Genomic DNA, 21534 nt, shown 5'->3' with positions numbered 1-21534 from the left:
ATAGGGAAACCTTAGATCAGAGGCGAGAGAAGATTTCTGCCTCAAACAAGTATGGAATCCAACAGATGGCTTGTTTCTGATGTGGAACTGGACCCTCAGACCCTATTAGAACCACATGACACCATGGGGGGAAGAACGCAGTTGGCCCCAATCTTGCAAAGCCACCACAGGACCCGTTCAGTTTGCGCTTAAGCCCACTGTGGACAGAACTTGGGGCAACCGCTTTAAAAAAGCGACCTTACCCAATATGTTTCACCCCACACCCACTTTCTCCTTCTCTTCTCAAAATATGTAACTTTTCCCCCTCCTTTCCCTTTTACCCTCACTTTCAAGTCTGTCCAGTTAATGTCTTTGATGTTCACTCTAATTATTTTAAATATTTATTATTTTATTTTCTTTTTTCTCTCTCTTTTTAAAATTTTACTGTTAACCGGCCAGATATTTGTTGATGGTCGGTATATTAAAAAGTCAATAAACTTGAAACTTAAACTTGGGGCAAGATTGCCCCCAGGAGTATGGACCCTGAGCTTGGCAAACTACTGTTGCAGATTGGCCACACAGGAATCATATGACGTATGTGCCTGTATCTTCTTACAGCCAGAGATGCTCCAAGGTGACCGGAATCCTCCGCAGCACTGAAAGCCTCTGACTGGATAATAACCCCTCCCTTGAAAATAATAAAGATTAATCTCAAGGAGAACAGCCAGGCTCCCTATCCTCACTTGTTGAGAGTAAAACTGACGGGGTGGAGCTCATCCCAGAGTGATGAGAGGTGGAGCATGATAAACAGTGGGCTCTCTAAAACCATTGCAACTAATGGGGGTTTAACCTGATGGTCAAGACTACCAGTCCTGTTGCACAAGAAAAGACAGATATTAATGTCATTAAAACTTATATTTTTAAATAAAGGAAAACACTTTTTTCATACTTAAGTGAAGCCACTGGGGGATTTTAGGTCTGTAAAAGAATACCACCAGAGTTAAACTTAGCCAAAAAAGGCTAACCTCCTTAAGCAAGTAAAATGCAATATGTTTCTGAAGCCTCAAAGAACACCATTCATTTTTCATATTGGCACCTATGCCAGCTTTCCCAATCCATTTGTGTCATTGTATATTTGGCTTTGGTTATTATTTGGTCCGAGGATCATTGCCACAATATATTTTATTTATTTATTTATTAGATTTTAGCCTTGTAAGTTAAAGTGCTCTCAATGAGGAGGTTACTAGGTCCCATAGTTGGTTTGGGGGATTGTTTTGTTTAAAGATAGGGAATGAAGAATGCAAAATGGTTTGTTCAAGCTGCCTGCTTGATCCTGTACTGATATTACCTTCCCAGTACAATATTGTGATGTTTCATACAACATGGTGAACATAACCAACTTAAAGAAAAAAAAGAACACAGTAATCTGATTTAAATTGTCATCTAAACTGTGATAAGCCTACTATTGTACATTTTAAAATAATGAGTGATAGCAATTAAAATGGTCTTAAATTAACCAAAAATGTAATGTAATGTAATGTAATTTATTTCTTATATACCGCTAAATCCGTTAAGTTCTAATACTTACAGATTTCTGGTTGACCATTAGTTGCATTCTGGATCCACTCAAGGCTTTCCAAAAATACTGTACAAAACTAGAGTTCTGAATCCCTTTTAAAATTTTAAGGGTGGCCAGAATGAATCAACTGCTAACACAGCTGGCCTGAGGTGTTAATCCCAAATCATAGCCCCAATTATATGAACCCAAATAAAAAGCAAAAGGAAAGTGCAGCATTAAAAAAAAAACTGCTACAGAATCAGGCTCCAAACCCCTAAAAACCATTTTGCATATTAACCTGTTGGTTTCCAGAAATATTGTCATTAAAGGCACATTTAAGAATATTTGTAACCTGTGGGAATTAATTTTAAAACCATTAAAGATTTGTGATTCCATTAAGAAACCCAATCAGGTTAGAAATACTGAACACAAATCAGATAATTAGCAAGACAGACAAAAACAATTATTGTTTAAAAGAGACACAAAAGCAGTGACAGTGCTAGAAAGATCCCAAATCAGCCATGCAGCAGCCTAAATTTCTCCCCACCTCAGGCAGCTGATCATTAGCACTATTTGGAATGGATACTTCTAGACCTGGAGTTTCATCACTGGTTGGTAGCGCCTCTTCTGTTGTCACACTGCTAGTAGAATCTTGACAGTGAAGAAATGAATTGACATCATCTGGTAATGCTTCATCTATGGCAGGCTCACTGTTTAGCTTAGAGAAGGAAAAAGAGGACATATGACTGAAAACACTGCAATCAAATCTTAAAAACAATTTTAAGAAAAATGCTGTCATGCTACTACTGATTTATTCTCAACTTGCCAAAAATTCACCTGCATACAGTATATATTCTGTCTCCATATTCTTAAACAGAGAGCTGTTTAAGATGCAAATAGTGTACACTGTTATGGGCTTAGTAAGTGGAGCCCCCAGCTCTCACAGTACATGGCTGCAGTGTAGAGGGTTTATCTTATGTAAACAGTGAAAGTATGTCTTTAAGCCAAATACCCAGAGTGCACTGAGGAATCATGTGACTGTAGTCTCACTCTCTTTTCTGGTAATATTTGAGCTACAAATTCAAAGTTAAACTAGCTTACAATCACCTAGAATAGGGAGAGGTCTTGCACAAATTGCTTGACAATGCCAAAATATACCCTAGAAAATGGTTAGGGAGTTAGAAAAATATTTGAAACTACTACCAGAAAGGCAAAATTCCTCTTCCTCAGAGAGAGCATCAAACATTTAGAGACACACAAAATAACACAGTAACATTTTAACAAAATTGTGAAAAAATTTGAGAAAGACATATTCATCTCTATGAGTTGAGATGCAAAATGTATAATAATTAATCAGTCAACCAAAAACTTGACAGAATCCTTAAAGCTCTTTACAGGGTGAGGCAAAGAAGTAACCCCATAGAGGTTTTTTGGTATTTTTTTCTGTTTTTAGCAACCATTTGGAATTTCAAATTAAAATTGTACAACTTTATATGTTGTTACTATCTACATTTATGTGCTGAGTGGAATGAGATCATCTTTAAACATGGTGAAGTTAGACATTTTAGCAGTGTTTGCAGTGTAAAATGACCATTATTTGGAACAAAGATGGAGACAGCAAACTACAGACCAGTGAGTCTAACATCGATAGTGAGCAAACTAATGGAAACTCTAATCAAACACCAATTAGATAAGATCCTGGATGAAGAGAATCTACGGGATCCCCGACAACATGGATTTACTAAGGGGAGATCCTGCCAATCCAACCTGATCAGCTTCTTTGACTGGGTAACGGGGAAGCTGGATATTGGGGAGTCCCTGGACATCGTGTACCTGGACTTTAGCAAAGCATTCGATAGCGTACCACACCGCAGGTTACTGAGCAAGATGAGTTCTATAGGATTAGGTAACACATTGACGAAATGGGTTGGGAGCTGGCTTGGAGGTAGGCTCCAAAGGGTGGTGGTGAACGGCACCCCCTCCGAAATGACGGAGGTGATTAGTGGAGTACCACAGGGCTCAGTCTTGGGCCCAATCCTATTCAACATCTTTATAAGAGACTTGGCAGAAGGGCTTCGAGGTAAAATAACATTATTCGCCGATGACGCTAAACTGAGTAATGTAGTGGGCAAATGCACAACAGACGAAGATTCAGTGCCCGACAACATGATGCACGACCTACTCCTAATGGAGCGATGGTCTAGGACATGGCAACTCAACTTCAATGCCAAAAAATGCAAAGTTATGCACCTGGGCAGCCAGAATCCATGCAAGTCTTATACCCTTAATGGCGAGATCCTAGCAAAAACGGTAGCAGAACGAGACTTGGGGGTAATCGTCAGTGAGGACATGAAGTCTGCCAATCAAGTGGAGCAGGCTTCGTCCAAAGCAAGACAAATCATGGGCTGCATACGAAGGGGTTTCGTCAGTCGTAAGGCGGAAGTCATTATGCCATTGTATAGATCCATGGTGAGGCCCCATCTGGAATACTGTGTGCAATTCTGGAGGCCGCATTATCACAAGGATGTGCTGAGACTGGAGTCGGTGCAAAGAATGGCCACCCGGATGGTCTCGGGACTCAAGGATCTACCATACGAAAAACGGCTTGACAAATTACAGCTATACTCGCTCGAGGAGCGCAGAGAGAGGGGGGACATGATCGAGACGTTCAAGTATCTTACGGGCCGCATCGAGCCATTCATTCTAATACAGATTGGATTTAGAAGCCCTGGAGATTTTCTCACTCTGTTTTTCATGTCCATGAATACCTCTTTATCATTTGAAAGCATATAAAACACTGAGTGCGTTTGTAATTGGATGCAAGGAATTGCAAGCTTCAACCGTGAGCATCCAATCTGAATATGGTCGTGCTGTACCAACTGTATTTGTTAATACGACTGGGAGTGGTTTTTTTCTGGGATATATCACTAAGAAATAGAGCTCAAGCAAAATCAAATGACTCAGTTTTATTACGTATATCTACCTAGGATACCCTAACATCCTAAAAAGGTTTGATTGCATGTTCATAAAAAAAAAAAAAAAGAAAGAAAAAAGAAAACTTGAACTTGACTGAAAAGCCTAACTAGGGTAACTAACTGTCAAAAAGCCCTCTAAAAATTAACTGTCATTCTATAACCTGGTGCCTAAAGTTAAGCGCCATTTGTACTTAAATTTCTAGAATACTAGCACTTATGTGATAAGTGTATATTTGTGCATGTAAGTACTAGGTGAACTCTCAGCGCTATAACTGACATGTGTAACTCACTTAGGGCCATATTCTATATATGGCCCCAAAACAAAATCAGTGCTGACAAAAATGGCGCTTAGTGCAATTCTATACGGTATGCATACCTTTTATAGAATTGTGCTAAGCACCAGTGTGTACCATTTCTTTTAGGCACAAGCATTTAGGCCAAGGAAAATCAGGCCTAAATACCTGACCCTAACTCGTGTGTACGCCAGGCATATTCCATAACTTTTAGGAATGCCCATGGATCTGCCTATGCTCCTCCCCTGGCCATGTCCCTTTTTCAGATTCGCACACTAGAACTGGCAAGTACCTCTTATAGAATTGCACCTACCAAGTTGTGCATGTAACTTCTAATTAGTGCCAATTAATATAATTTATGAGGTGTTGATTGCCAATTATCATCAATCAGTCTTGTTAAACAATTAAGTTCTGTGCACCATTTTGCACGTGCTACTTATGGTGCTATATACAGAAATTGGGGATTAGCATGTAAATGCAAGGGGGCATTCACGGGAGGAGCATGGGTGGGGCATGAGTGGGAATAACATCTATGTGTATAATTTACAGAATACTGCAGATGAATTGATGCTGATTTATGCCAATATTCTTAACTGAATTTTGGCACCAAGATGTCATTATAGAATTACCACTCAGCATCCAGGTGCCTGTGGAGATCAGTTATAGAATTGTCACCTATCTGCACTGCAGATAACACGGATGCACAGAATGATACCTACTGAGGTGGTGTAAATTATTGTACAGTCCCCACCTCTTTCACGCAACATATGAGGGTGTTTCAATAAAGTAACAGCAAATTGAATATTTTGAGATATATAATTCAATTAGAGATACAAATTATATGACATTTTTCTACATAATCACCCTCCTTTTCAACACACTTCTCACATCGTTACACTAACTTCTTTATTCCATTGGTTGTGCCTTCAGCGAGGAATGCACCACTTCTTTGACCTCATCATCGTTTCTAAATCTTCGTTCTCTCAAAGTGTCTTCAAGGGTCCAAATACATGATAATCAGAGGGAGCAAGATCAGCGCTGTATGGAGGTTGCTGTAAGATCTAAAATCTCAATCTCCGAATGGTGACAAGAGTTGCAGTGGCCATGTGAGGGCATGAGTTATCATGAATGAGAAGAATACCTTTAAACAAAAGTTCTCTGCGACAGCTCTGTATTTTTGGCTTCAGTTCCTTTTTCAACATTGCACTGTATTGAGCACTATTCACTGTTTCACCTTTTTCCTGATAGTGCTCCAAAATTGGATCTTTCCAGCGGAGGGTTGAGTCTTGAACTTCCTCTTGACTAGTGAGGAGTAGTGGCTCGTGGCCAGCAGGGGGTGCTGGTTATGGGACGGTAATGGGAATGGATGTCAGGACATGATAAGTGCAGTATTTTTTGTGGAGTTTTTTCTACAAAAGCGCCAGTTTTTCGTATGATTCTGGGTAATTCTAGTTAGATACATCTGTGTCAGTTAAGGACCACGCCCAAATAGAAGAGTATGGAAAAACGGGTGAATAATAAAAATCTAAATAATGTAGCTAAGGCCAGAAGAAAAACACACTAAAGATTAAAATAAGGGAAAGAATGGTGTTTTCTTGTGTACTTTACTGTTGAGCCAAATCATGGTGGAAATCATGATTACATGGAATCCATTTTGAGTTCTCTGTCTCTGCTATGCCTTCACATGTTGAGGAATCCATTTTGAGTTTCCAGGTCTTTGTTCCCAGCCTCGTGGTGTTAATTAATACCACATGTGCTTGCTTTAGACTGGTAAAGAAGGATAACGTGTCTCAAACTGAATTGGATGTAGTTTTGAATGAAAATTATGATTTATTGAATGGAAAAGCTTGGCCAGGCAAAGTATGAATGAAACAAATATGACTGGAGTGATTTATGTATGACTGTGTTGAACAAAAGCATAGGGTTTGAAAAACATAAAATATATTTGCCTAGAGAAATCCTGAGGCAACATCTGGGAGTGATTAGGTCAGAGACTACTCCTGCTCTTTGTGTGTGAGACTGTCAGCTCAGGCAGCCCGAGAGTTTTTTTTCCTTTAAGGCTAAGAACTTGTCAGCATGGAAGGGCTGAGAATTTCTCAGCACCATGTTAATAATTGTAGATTCTCTTGAATACGTTATAATGTTAATTCAGAAATCAAATGTACTGTTCTAAACTTTTAAACATGGAGGGATTTATTTTTCTTTGTCTAAACTTTTAAGACCACCTCTTTGGTGAATTGTTATTGGTTGTCAAACTTGATGATGTCACTAAGCCAAAAGTTATATAATAGAATGACTAGAGATATGAGTTTGAGACCGTTATGAGAAGGCCAGCATTTGGCCACTATGACGATCTCCCATTAGCGCAACTGTTAAGCAATTATGCTGACGCTTTTGATCTCATAATGGAAAAATAGAAACAATAATTCAATACATTTTGGTTATAATTTTTGAAACCTTGCGCTGGTGTCATTTTGCATGTATTATTATTTTCAAACCTGAAGCTTTCACAAAGGCGTCAATGTCCCTTGCTCACTAGAGATGTCATGTGACACCATTATGAAGACTGCCTCTTGCTTTCAGGCTCATAATGATGCACCAGGTTTCATCCTCTGTAACGATATGTGCCAGGAAGCATTTTCTTTCATTGTTATACTGTGCCAAAAAGGCTGTGGAAGTCTATACATGAATCATCTTGCATTCATCGGTCAGCATCCTAGGCACCCACTATGCATACAACTTGCGATACTTCAGAACCTTCGTGACAATGGTATGTGCGGATCAGATACTGACATCCAATTCCCTAGCCAGAATTTCTAAAGAAATATATTTGTTTTCATGAATAATGGCGTCAGCACAACCCACTTTCTCATCAGTGATGGCCATGCTTGGACGACTGGAGCATTCTTCATCAGGGATTGATGTTTACCCATTTTTAAATGCTTCTATCCACTCATATACTCTTCTCTCACAAATGCAGGCATCTCCATACTGTTGCAGCATTCTTCCATGAATTTCACAAGGTTTCACACCCTCCAACCACAAAAAATCTGATGACCTCTACCACTGTGCAAACAGCTAAGGGTGCTGCCATTTTGTATATGGTACCCTACCGATTAAGCATGCCATGCCGTCTATTGGGCAGTGTCAACACTTCCTCTAAGAATGTTTCTTCCCTTTGCGGGAGTTTGAAATGCCAGTGGTGTTTGTTTCATGATATACTGTCAAATTTGCTTTTACCTGAGGCAGAGGAGGTTGCTGAGGAAAGGGAAGTCTGCTATTGTGGTGGGAGACTCGATCTTGAGAGAGGTAGACAGTCACGTAGCTGGAGGAAGGGAGGACCGGCTAGTGACTTGTCTCCCAGGGGCCAAGACACGAGACATCACTGATAGGATCGAGAGGATCCTGGATGGAGCAGAGACAGAGGAGACTGCGGTAATAATCCACGTCGGAACGAATGATGTGAGCCGGAGGAACTTCAGCATGGCCACACTGACTGACCAGTTCAGGGTCCTGGGACGAAAGCTGAAGCGGAGCACACGGAGGATAGCATTCTCGGAGATCCTGCCTGTACCGAGAGCAGATGCAAAGAGGCAGGCAGACCTCCAGGCTGTGAATGCATGGTTGAGGAGATGGTGCCAGGAGGAGGGCTTCCACTTTGTGAGGAACTGGACGTCCTTCTGGGGAAAGAGCAAGCTCTACCGGCGGGACGGCCTGCACCTGAGCACAGCGGGAACTAGACTACTGGCAGCCAATGTGAGGAAGGAGATCGAGAGGGCTTTAAACTGAGGAGAGGGGGAAAGCCGACAGCTGATCTGATGTTGACGCTTCGGACAACAGTATCCAGAACAGATGCTGAACGGGCTGACTGCAGGGAGGAAGCAGAGGGACCGGAGGATCTTATGATCAGACAGCGAGGGAAACATCAGGTAAAGGGAGCTTGCTGGGAGAAGACTAAGGGGCATGGAGACACAGGGGGACTGGGTGGCACGAGGGCGAAAGCTGAGGGCAATATAGAGGTACCACAAGGCGAGGGGGATCAAACAGAGGCTCAAGGGATGATAGCCCAGGAGGGGGCCGGTAGGGCTAGAAAACCCAGAGGAAAAGCGGGGAAGTGGGGTTGCGGGAATGTGGGGAAGCTGAAAGCTAAGAGAGTAAAGGCTGAGGGCAAAGCAGAAGCACAGGGAACGGGAGAACTGCCCGAAATCCAAGGGCAGGCGGCCCAGGTAAATGCAGAGGTGGAGGAAAAACGAAGGGACCTACGGGACTTGCGGTGCTTATACGCAAATGCAAGAAGCCTCATGGCCAAGATGGGTGAACTAGAAGTCGTGGCCAAGGGGGAGGACCTAGATATAATTGGAATTACAGAAACCTGGTGGACAGAGGAAAATCAATGGGATGTGGCGCTGCCGGGGTACAAGCTCTACAGGAGGGACAGGACCCACAAGAAGGGGGGAGGCATAGCACTATATATAAAGGACTCTATCCACTCGGTCGGGATGGATATGGCAACGAAGGCAGAGGGGCTGGAATCGCTATGGGTCAAATTGCCGGGAAACAAGGGTGCAGGCATAAAACTGGGGCTGTACTATCGCCCACCTGGTACGCCAGAAGGAGTCGGACACGACTTGGAAGCGGAATTGAGACAGGAATGCAGGACTGGAAGTGTAACAGTGATGGGGGACTTCAACTACCCGGGAATAGACTGGAGTACGGGTCACTCCAACTGCACTAGGGAAACAGGATTTATAGAAGCTGTGAGGGACTGCTTCATGGAGCAACTAGTCAAAGAACCGACGCGAGGGGGTGCTACTCTTGACCTCATCCTAAACGGATTAGGGGGGCCTGCAAGAGGGGTAGAAGTGGGAGGACCACTAGGCAACAGTGATCACAACGCGATCAGATTCACATTAGAAAGGGGGACACCCATAGTAAGGAGGACCGCAACAACTGCGCTCAACTTCAAGAAAGGGAACTATGTTGCTATGAGGGAAATGGTGGGGAGGAAGCTCAGAAACATCTTTAGGATGGAGACTGTGGGAAGCGCCTGGACCCTATTCAGGGACACCCTGCAGGAAGCACAAAGAATGTACGTCCCCAGTTTCAGGAAAGGCTGCAAGAACAAGCGATCAAAGGACCCGGTTTGGATGTCAACTGAAGTAAAGAGGGCAATAAATGACAAAAAAGTATCCTTCCGGAGATGGAAAAAGGACCGAACGGAGGAAAATCACCAGGCGCACAGGAAATGCCAAAAGGAATGCCACCAAGAGGTTAGAAAAGCGAAAGGGGAATACGAAGAGGGGCTGGCCAGGGAGGCAAAAAACTTCAAGGCATTCTTCAGTTACGTAAAGGGGAAGCGACCAGCGAGAGAGGAGGTGGGGCCGTTGGACGATGGGGATAGGAAGGGAGTGATTAAGGAGGATAAAGAGGTAGCTGAGAGGTTGAACACGTTCTTCTCGTCGGTTTTCACGAGCGAAGACACATCTAATATACCGGACTCAGAGGAGCTCATGATTGGGGAACAGGCCGAAAAATTGGAGCACATAGAGGTAAGTAAGGAGGATGTCCTCAAACAGATAGACAGGTTAAAATGCGGTAAATCACCGGGCCCGGACGGGATCCACCCAAGGGTTCTGAAGGAACTAAGACAAGAAATAGCGGGCACAATGCAGCATGTTTGCAACCTATCCTTGAAAACTGGTGAGGTACCAGAGGACTGGAAATTGGCGAATGTCACACCTATCTTCAAGAAGGGATCGAGGGGTGACCCCGGGAACTACAGGCTGGTGAGCCTGACTTCAATTATAGGGAAGATGGTGGAAGCTATGATCAAGGACGGCATTTGCGAGCACATCGAGAGGAATGGCCTACTGAGAACAAGCCAGCACGGATTCTGTAAGGGAAGGTCGTGCCTAACGAACCTTCTGTACTTCTTTGAGGGAATAAGCAGTCGGGTGGACAATGGGGAACCCATAGACATCATTTACCTCGATTTTCAAAAGGCTTTCGACAAGGTGCCACATGAAAGGCTGCTTAGGAAGCTGTGGAACCACGGGGTGGGAGGGGATGTGCACAGATGGATCAAGCACTGGTTGTCGGGTAGACTGCAGAGGGTCGGAGTGAAGGGCCAATATTCTGACTGGCGGGGAGTCACGAGCGGTGTGCCACAGGGATCGGTGCTGGGGCCGTTACTCTTCAACATATTTATCAATGACCTGGAAAAGGAGGCAAAGTGCGAGGTTATAAAATTTGCAGACGATACCAAACTGTGCGGTAGGGTTAGGTCCAGGGAGGAGTGTGAGGACCTGCAAAGGGACCTAGACAAGCTGGAAGACTGGGCAAACAAATGGCAAATGCGCTTTAACGTGGAAAAATGCAAGGTCATGCATATAGGGAAAAAGAACCCGTTGTTCAACTACAAATTGGGGGGGGGGCATTGTTGGGAGACAGCAGACTTGAGACTTGGGTGTGCTGGTGGATGCATCACTGAAACCATCTGCACAGTGCGCAGCAGCCTCGAAAAAAGCCAACAGGATGCTGGGCATCATAAAGAGGGGCATAACAACCAGGACGCGGGAAGTCATCATGCCATTGTATCGAGCGATTGTGCGTCCACATCTGGAATACTGCGTTCAGTATTGGTCGCCACACCTCAAGAAGGACATGGCGGTACTTGAGAGACTCCAAAGGAGAGCAACGAAACTGGTAAAAGGGCTGGAACACTGCCCATACGCCGAGAGGTTGGATAGGCTGGGGCTCTTCTCTCTGGAAAAAAGGAGGCTCAGGGGAGATATGATAGAGACCTTCAAGATCATGAGGGGCATAGAGAGGGTGGATAGGGACAGATTCTTCAGACTGAAGGGGACAACAAGTACAAGGGGGCATTCGGAGAAACTGAAGGGAGATAGGTTCAAAACAAATGCAAGAAAGTTTTTTTTCACCCAAAGGGTCGTGGACACTTGGAATGCGCTACCGGAGGAAGTGAAAAGGCAGAGTACGGTACAGGGATTCAAACAGGGATTGGACGGATTCCTGAGGGATAAAGGGATCGTGGGATACTGAGAGAGGTGCTGGGATGTAACACAGGTATAGAAAGCTAACCAGGTAATAAGTATAGAAACCCAACAGGTCGTGCATGTGCAAGACCGGAGGGTTAGGACTACGATGGGAAGATAGGACTTCAATGAGAAACCAAGGTGGCAAGGGAGCCCTTTCTGGTGATTCAGACAGGTCGTGACCTGTTTGGGCCGCCGCGGGAGCAGACTGCCGGGCAGGATGGACCTATGGTCTGACCCGGCGGAGGCACTGCTTATGTTCTTATGTTACTTTTTGAAATGTCCTCGTAAAATACTTAGCACATGCTGGGTGAAGACAGTACAGTCACAGCGAACTAAGCATTAACACATAGCACAAACTACTGTGTGTGAATTAAATCAAGACAGCACAAATTAGATCAAGGCAACACAAAAGATACATTAATGATGATATTTTAGTCATTTATCCACATAAATAGCCACTTATGAGCATAAATGACCTCTTACAGACTACCACCTAGTGGGAAAGTATGCACCATGATTTAATGGCATGTACTTTGCACAAGGGCAGAGCACTTAGGTATGTGCTTATGTTATAGAATTTAACATTTACTTGTATCTGTCATTATCTAGATGTAGGCATATATGGCTTAAAATAGGTGCTAGAACCAGTGACTGTAGTGAATGCCCTATTATAGAATTACTTTCCGTGTGCTTAACATACTTTAACAAAAGACTCCTCTGAGGGAGTCTACAGAACATTGACACTTCCCCCTAAGGATTCTCTCTCTGTGTCGAAGCCACCTTAAAATCTATAGTTCCACCCAAGGGGGAAGTGACATGGGAGTGTTGGAGGCAGAAGGGCATAGTTTAGGAAGTATAAAAGCCCAGGGCAAAGCTAGTTTAAGGAGGCCCAGAGGGAAGCAGTGATGCTTAATTGCATTTAACTTTACCACCTATGAGTGAACTGCAACTGCTATAGTCAGGTAGGCCAAGTTCAACTAGGAACCTTTTGACCTAAGTAACTGCTAGAGACTACAAAGGTAACTTGAGAACAAGGTTAGAGACAAGGAAAGTGTACTGCTGTGATGAAAGATCCGAATACTCTCCAGTGGCTCTGCAGGATCAGGCCACTGGAGAACCTTGCTACCGCTATATAACATTTGTTGTTTATTTTCTCTCCCTCACTTGTGAATAGAACAGGATCCCTACAAAATACTTATAATAAACTGTCTTTTCCTTTACCTATACATGTTGCACGGCTCCAAATTGTCCTGGCTCATCCTTACTTACATTTCTACAGCTCCCTTAGTTCAATTTATATTGCATAAATATGGATTGTCAATAAAGAAGATCAAACTTGTTTGCCATGGAGATCTATGAGTGGCTATCTTGTTTTAGTCATATTAATTTCTAATGATAAATTTGTAATTAGACACTTGGACACAGCAATCATACAGAAGTCAGTTTCCTATGACTTACTATGTGTGACTGAGACAGTATTTGACTAGCTGTCAGTGCTTCTTCTTCTGAAGATTCATCGGTATCATCTGGATGGGTTAAATTTAGACTGGGTGTGCTACCAGAATATGGATACTCTTGGAGAGATGGAGTGTCTCCTTTGTCAATGCTGTCAAGTGAGCGCCTGCGCACTCCCCAGTTAAAATTGTCCATGCTTTCACCCTGAAATGTAAAACAATATCACTTAAGAACATTAATACAATACAGAACTTAGACATAATGGGGGCAATTGTGTATAGCCTGCACTGTTGCAAGGTATGTTGATATATTATTTATACATACTTTATAGCTAATATTCAAAATGAAAAATGAATAGTTTTTCTTTGTAAATGAGCTATCATAAAATATGCAGGCTATGAAGATTATTGTGCTTTGTATCTGCTTGGATACAGAGACACTAAGCATAGTTACTTACCTGTAATGGGTGTTATCTGAAGACAGCAGGCAGATATTCTCACGTGGGTGATGTTACCCATGGAGCCCGGTATGGACAGTGCAAACATGTACTTTCTTTTTAAAAGACTGAAAGTCTTGAGAATGCCCCTACCATGCATGTGTCGGTGCCTTTCTGCTTGACGTCGGTTTGCGGGACCATCATTTCAATAAAAAAGCTAAGAAGCCAACAAGGGGAGGTTGGAAGGTTATCAGAATATCTGCCTGCTGTACTAGGATAATACTCGTTACAGGTAAGTAATGCTGGATTGTTATTTAAGGTACGGGGTCGTGTGTATTTGTGGGTGCTAGGGTGGGGTGTCAGGGATTCAAGGGGGTGGGGGGGGGTTCAGGGGGAACCCCAGCAGCAGGAGGGAGTGTGTATACCTTCTGCCACTCTTTAATTTAAAGGTGGGGGTGTCAGGGGTTCACAGAGGGCCCCGGTGGCAGAAGGGAGTGGGCATCACTCCTGCCACTCTTAAAATTAAAGGCAGGGGTTTGGGGTGTGGGAGGTAGGGGTGGCTGGGGCAGGAGGGAGTGGGCTTCCCTCCTGCTGATTTTTTTTAAAGTTTGGGGCTGACATGGGGGGGATGATTTTTTTTTTGTAATGGGGACAGATATTGCGCATGTGTATTACATACATATCTGTGCCCTTTAAAAAAAAAAAAAGAAAAGAAAAGTTGGCTACCTCCAGACCTGTTGGAGATTTTGGAGCATTAAAAACCAGCACTTCATTTTGTGCATCATGCGGGCATCTTTTGGAGTGCTCATTTTAATACTGATGAGCTCATTGTAATGTTTACATATGATTATCGGAGGCTGCTATAAACCATAGAAAACACCGTGATTTGCTGTTTTGTGCATTGATAGCTGAAATACTTTGACACTAAACCAGTTAAAACTGATTTAGCAACGATTGTTAAACACATGGTGAGTTTTGTGCATTCAGGCCAGAATTTTTATTAACACTGAACAATATAAATCATAAAAAAAAGACAAAAACAAATTCCCGACACTGTCAGGTCACATTCATGCCAGCTTAACAGTGCTGAAAACATGTTTAAAATAATCTGTGGCAAAATTTTATTATGTCCAATCTTGCAGAAAGAAGACAACATGGCAATCAGTGACCTCAAGAAACCTTCAAATATAACTGTGATTCAGGATATTCACAATGCCCACTCAAACAATATATTTACATGCAGAGAGCTTAAGAGTTCCAAGAAATATAGCTTCTCAGTTCTGCAGAAAGCTGAGAATTGATGGTCTCGCAAGCTGAAAACAAGCGGGAAGCTGGTACATGAGCAGTATGAGTGGTCTCGAGACTTTTCAGTCTTTTAAAGTGACAGTACACTTTTGCACTGTCCTTACCAAAAACTCTCTGGATGATGCCACCCATATGAGAGAACATACTGCCTTGTTTGTCCTAAGATAAAATAGCTTTGTTACTTTACTCCCTGACCTGAACATGCCTAAATCAAAAAGGAAATTCCCTTTTACACTGTGGCAAAAGAATGCAGTTTGTGAACCCCATGCATACTTTCTAGCTGTTTGATGGCAGCAATTTTCATACAGTTGAAATACCTGAGCCAATCATTATTTGACTATGCAGTGTATTTGAAAACTGTCCTCAATAAGGGCTTTTTTTTTTTTCCAGGGAATAATTTACATTGACTTCTACATTTACATTGACTACTAAAATTGACTCATAGTCTTAAGTATTAATGGAAGAGACCTGACTCCGCACACCCAAACATACACACAGGAAGTAACTCCCACAGGAATATCTTCAGTCAATCCCTGCAAGTTCATGAGAAAATATAGGGGGCTCATGCTGTGCCAATACATGATAGCTCAGTCCCTGCAGGCTGAGCTGTCCAGACAAAGGTAAGAAAGAAAATATTTTTTAGTTTAATGATTTGAAAAAGCTATCTTTGGGAATCTGAATGTGCAACATTTCTGATGTCTTTGTATTTTGCACAGTACAGGAGAAAATACATTTCTGATTCTGTTTCTCAGGCAGAATCCATTTCCTTTGGGTTTCCAGTTCTGTACATTCTGTACATAGTAAGACTATCCATATTTTATACGTTTGACCAAACCAAGGTATTTTTTAAGCATGTAGTTTTTGTGTAGGGATTTTTAACAATTTTATTTTCCCAACAAGTGATGCGTTCTCTAAGGACTGGTGTAGTATCTTCAATATTGCCTTTTCATGGGAACTATGGTCACTGCAGGGGTGTATGCCCATTTGGGTGCAGGGCCCTCAGTGATCACCCTATCTCTTAAGAATGACACTGTATTGTGAGTATTGGCACCTTTTTTTTGCTGGAAAAAAAGCATTGCCTCAATGTATTTATGCAAAGACGATATAAAAAAGAACATTTTGAGAATTCAGGCTTATCATATTACATTTTTAGTTTTGGCATATAGCTAAAAACATTTGCATTAAAGGACTGCAATATTTTGCAAATCACTTTCATTAGCTTTTAAATGAACTTCAGCAAGTTTAATTTTATTAATGTTTCTAATGCAAGGCCAGTTTATCAATTTATAAGACGCGCTGCAGTACACCCATCAGAATACAAACTGAAAACAAGCACACCACATATGAGTACAGATGAAATAAGTCACTGCACCAGGCTGCAACTTACCTGCAGCTCCTGGTTAGCAAAAAGGAAAACACAGATAATTAGAAAAAACGAGGACAAACACTTAAGTCATGCTACAGCCAGGGAAAACATTTGATTAGTTCTGATATTGAACTATAAAATACAGTTTCATATTAGGAATGTGCTATGGTCAAATGGACAATAACTTACACTTTATTTTACAAAATTGAGTATGTTATAAGACAAACACTCAAAACAACACTTTTTATTGGTGAAGACGTATAAAAAATAACTGAAACTATCAATGGAACTTTATGCAGACATCATACTTAATGGTGGAAATTTAAACTGTTTTGACATAACACAGCAAAATGGTAGATGTCAGCACCAACTGGCTCACCTAATCTACTTAGCTGCCTCTGCCTACATTGTGCTAGTCAAGGGTATATCCCTAGCTGTCATGTTTCCAAGCTTGACTGCCTGCAGGAAATCTATTTTTATCCAATTCACTTCTGTTGTTTCCCACTTTCACAGGAAATCTCTTTTTAATCCAATTCACTTCTTTTGTTTCCCACTTTCAGCTTTTTACCATTCTGAGTAAATACATGTATAAGTTTCCATACCTATACCAACACCCAGGGTCCCCAATTCTTTAAGCAGCCTCTCTTCCACACTTGTTCTTTCCAAAAGGACCACTGCATGTGGGGCCATATGTACCTAGTGGGCTTACAATTGCAGATTGTAAGCCCACTAGCGACAGAGAAAGTACTTGTATATAATATGTAAAACTGCTTTGGTTGTTATTACAGAAAGGCGATACAGGCAGTCTCCGGTTTAAGAACACCTGATGTACTTACGAACTATGGTCCTGCTTCTCCCTTCGTGTCACAATGTGCCCCTCCTTCCTCCTTTCCGTGTCCCAACACACTCCTCGTCCTCCTTTTCACTTGCCTCCCTCCCGTGGTTGTTATCTCCTCTGGCCAGCTCCCTCCTCTCCGCCATACTTCTCTTCTTAAAGATTTGACTGTGGGTCCTGCACACAGATGACCTGGAAGCCTTCCCTTTCTGCTGGAAAGGTTTCCGGGTCAGCTGTGGGCTGTGTGTAGGAACCGTGGCCGTGGCCTTGAGAAGAGAAGTATGGTGGAGAGGAGGCAGTTGGCCAAAGAAGGTAACTTCCACGAGAGGGAGGCAAGTGATAAGGTGGATGAGGGGCACGTTGGGACAAGGAAGGGAGGAAGAGGAGTGTGTTGGAATACAGAAGGAAGGGAGGGAGGAAACTTCAGACAAAGGATGGAAGGAGGGAGGGAGCATGAACTTGGGACATAGGATGGAAGAATGGAGGGAGTGAAGGAAAGAGATGCTGAAGTGGAAGAAAGAATGGAGGGAGTGAAGGAAAGAGATGCTGAAGTGGAAGAAAGAATAGAAAACATAACATCGTGCTTCTTAACCGCAAAACCATAAGTTCTACGCGGTTTACAAAAGATTATAAACTAAAGACAATTTAAGAATGACAAAAAGAAATATTTAACTAGCAGCATAGACAAATTGAAAAGGAGAATTGTTGGGCATGGGAGTCTGAATGAGAGGGAAAGAGAGATGGTGATTAGGAGAAATAAAGAAAGAGGAGAATTGTTGGGCATAGGGAGGGAGAGAGAAATATTGGACATGGTGGTGGGAGAAGCATGAGATACAGATGCATGAGGAAGAGAGAGATGAGGGAGAAATGTTGAATGCGGTGGTAGAGATGGAAAAGTAGGATGGATGAAGAACGAAAATAAGTGTAAACCTCCTATCTTTTCTATTTAAACTACAGTACTTTATTTTGAGGACCGTTTCTTTAATGTTTAATGCTCTTTAATGTTTTTATAGACTGTGTACTATACAGGATCCAAGTTACATACAAATTCAACTTAGGAACGGTTTAAAAAATGGAACCCATTCTTAACCCGGGGACTGCCTGTATATCAATGCACGATACTTCCCACCCCCTCATAAATTTTATCATAATTTTGATTTCTATTATCTCTGCCAGCAAGCCATACAAATTTCCACTACTGAATAAGTATTTTCTCTAAGACCCTCTCTCTTCAGCTTCATATTACAATTCTTGTCCCGTGAATTTATTTTCCCATGTAAAATTATGCCATCTAGTGCTGCATTGAAGGCTGCTAAATATTAGAATTTTTCTCCCTACTTTCTCTTGTCCACACTGGACATGACAGATACAGTTAGACTGCAGAACTTGACTAATTTTTCTACAGAGTAACATCTTAACTTTATTCAGGTCTTTAAATGAAGCTTATGGTTAATTTTTTTCAGCCTAGCAGTTTCTTTCTGCTTCCTCAGGTTTACAAATTAATTGGAACTTGCAACTATCAACCTATACTGCCATGACTCCTCATTTACAACTAACTGCATTTTTTTCCCTTGTTCTCCCCCAATATCTGAGCTGTCTCAGTAAAAATCATTGGCCAAAGACCAGGTTCCCCCCTTCCCCGATACCAAAATGTACATCATTACTGGGTGATGTATGGATGAATAGAACTATGTATTTCCCTCAGCCCTGGGTCTATATATGTTTTTCAGTAGGATTTCCTGCTCTGTTTGGCCTCAGAAGTATAAGAGTCACTCAGGTATGAAATCTATACCTGACATAGCAATGTACACCATTAGTACTAACAGACATAAAAGAGATGCACCATTGCTGCAGGGAAAACAACACGTAACATAGAGCAATGGACCCACTAGTCAACAGATCAGAAATCCAGAGGCAATGAATACATGAAAAAATGATCAGCCTTAGTCAAACATCCATCGTGTTTTGGCAGAGGCTTGCATTAGGAATGATTTGATATTTGATACATTCGTTCCATAAATGTAACTAGTTGATGTAAGTTTTAAAATCTGTTTTCTGTAATCATTGTTCATTTTAACCATTTTAGTGTCTCAGTTTTATTCTTTACTTTTTGATATATCATTTTGTTATTGCCATTTTTATTTGATATATTCCTGCTTGCTTGTACGTAGTGCGCGTGTTGTTGGAGCAGTGCCGGCTTGACAGGGGAGCTGAGAGGTCCTGCGCATGCGGAGGATGACGGATGCGAAGGATGGCGGGAGGTGCTGGTGGACGGCAGAGGCATCGGCCGAAGAGGGAGGAGAGCCGCACGGGGACCCTGAGGAAAGGAAGCCACCACGCTGCAAGGGCTGAAGCACCCACAGGCAGGTACCCATCCCTGGGCCACCATAGTGAGAGCTCATATAGCGAGTCAACACTTGTTTTGTGAGACGAAAGTTTGCTGAGTGTTTTGCTCGTCTTGCAAAACACTCGCAAACCGCGTTACTCGCAAACCGAGGTTCCACTGTATTTGTGTGCGTGTGTTTTTAATAGACTCTTGATATACTTCAGCTGTTGGCTAATATTAGGCTGTGTTTGTGTAATTATACTGCTGTATTTGATATATTTACATCTACCCCAGATGCAGCATGCATTAAAACATGCTAGGTATTTGATTGAATTTGTATATAAGGCTTAAATGTGTAATTACTTTATAGAAGAATATATGCTGCAACACCGTTGGGGGTATGGTGTGATGTAAACCTCCCCTGGATATCTTCTATATCAAAAGTGCTTAACTTAACTTGGGTGGTTTAGCCAAGAGGGACAGAGTACGCCAACATGTTTCACCCTGTTCAGGTTTCCCTGAGGAAACCTGAACAGGGTGTAACATGTTGGCGTACTCTGTCCCTCTTGGCTAAACCACCCAAGTTAAGTTAAGCACATTATTTATAACTATTTATTGAAAGCATACAAAATAGTTTATTAAGATAATGCATAGCACATCATATATTAAATAACACCAGTGACCCGATGACGATAGGGGGCATAAAGCCAGTTGCCATGAAAGTATATTGAGCTTCTGGTGGCACCTCTGAGGGCCTGGAGAATTTACTGTATAAGCACTTTTGATATAGAAGATATCCAGGGGAGGTTTACATCACACCATACCCCCAACGGTGTTGCAGGTATTTGATTGAGGCATTTATGTTATTAGTAAGTTGGTTCAATTAAAGTTTTTTAATCTAATTTTTTTTTTATTTATCCATTACCTATTAATTTTTCATCGATTATTTGGTGGGTTTTCTGTTCTGTGGTTGGTAAGGCACTGATCCATTGGCCCATTTCTTGCATTTATGTATAAGTTAAGCTCTATAGTGCAACTTGCATTTGCCATTTCATTTTTTAGAACTATCAATTTTATTTACTGTATCTTAGAAGTCTGGATTTCATGCCATTCAACATGAAAAATGTTATCATTTGATAGAAGAATTGGGTTCATTTCCACAATTGGTTCCCTGAACAAGGAACCTATGTTTAAGAACTAGAATTCATCATCCCTCTACTTCCTCAACCTGATATTTTTCTATTCCCTTTTACTTTATGCTGAAGTATTGGGCATTTGGTCTTCTTTAAGGATTTCTAGTCAATGTATACTTAATAATCATGCTCAGGGTGGTAAAAAACCCAAAACAGTGGCAAATGACTTTCTGCTGCTCTATAATATCCTGAGCTAATTCCTACAAGGCAGTAGAAACACTTATCACAGCATTTTCTTTATCATCATTATTTTGGAAAGGTTTGAGAAGTGAGTATCACAACCATGCTCAAGACAGAACAGACTATGTTCCTGGGCTTCTTAGAAATGCTGAAAGGTCTTTACCATGCTCATGGAAATTCTTACACTGACACCCTGATGTTTTCTTTAGATCTGATAACAGAGCTTTAACAAAGATACTATATGCACTGGGAGTTTTGGCAAAGGTACTATGACTTCGACACCAAAGGATTTCTCTGTGGGAAACACATGCTAATGCTTTTTAGCTTTTTTTTAGGCTTGCTTGCTAGTGGTACCGATGAAGATGACGTAGAGTTTGATAGAAAGCTGATGGAGCCGATGTCGATGCTGGCTGATGCAGAGCATCAGAATTGGAATTTCCAGGCATATCTGATGTTTTCAAGGTGGTGCAGTGGTTAAAGCTACAGCCTTAGTACCCTGTGGTTGTGGGTTCAAACCCACGCTGCTCCTTGTGACACTGGGCAAGTCACTTATTCCCCCCATTGCCCCAGATACA

The 21534-nt window shown here is 42.0% G+C and overlaps 1 protein-coding gene across 8 annotated transcripts in view; it reads right to left on the bottom strand.

The window, feature by feature from the left end:
- Positions 1-21534, bottom strand: part of FRYL (FRY like transcription coactivator) — a 768252-nt gene that overhangs the window by 87542 nt on the left and 659176 nt on the right. For all 8 annotated transcript variants that reach the window (XM_033945802.1, XM_033945793.1, XM_033945809.1 and 5 more), the window contains 2 exons: positions 13322-13522; positions 2085-2255 (listed from right to left, as the gene is read on the bottom strand). In XM_033945802.1, the coding sequence (XP_033801693.1) occupies positions 2085-2255; positions 13322-13522 (372 nt within the window). The remainder of the gene's footprint in view (positions 1-2084; positions 2256-13321; positions 13523-21534) is intronic.

Source organism: Geotrypetes seraphini, chromosome 1 (genome assembly GCF_902459505.1).
Source record: "Geotrypetes seraphini chromosome 1, aGeoSer1.1, whole genome shotgun sequence".
In the NCBI taxonomy this organism is placed as follows: Eukaryota; Metazoa; Chordata; class Amphibia; order Gymnophiona; family Dermophiidae; genus Geotrypetes; species Geotrypetes seraphini.
This window is presented reverse-complemented; position numbering and strand designations above follow the sequence as displayed.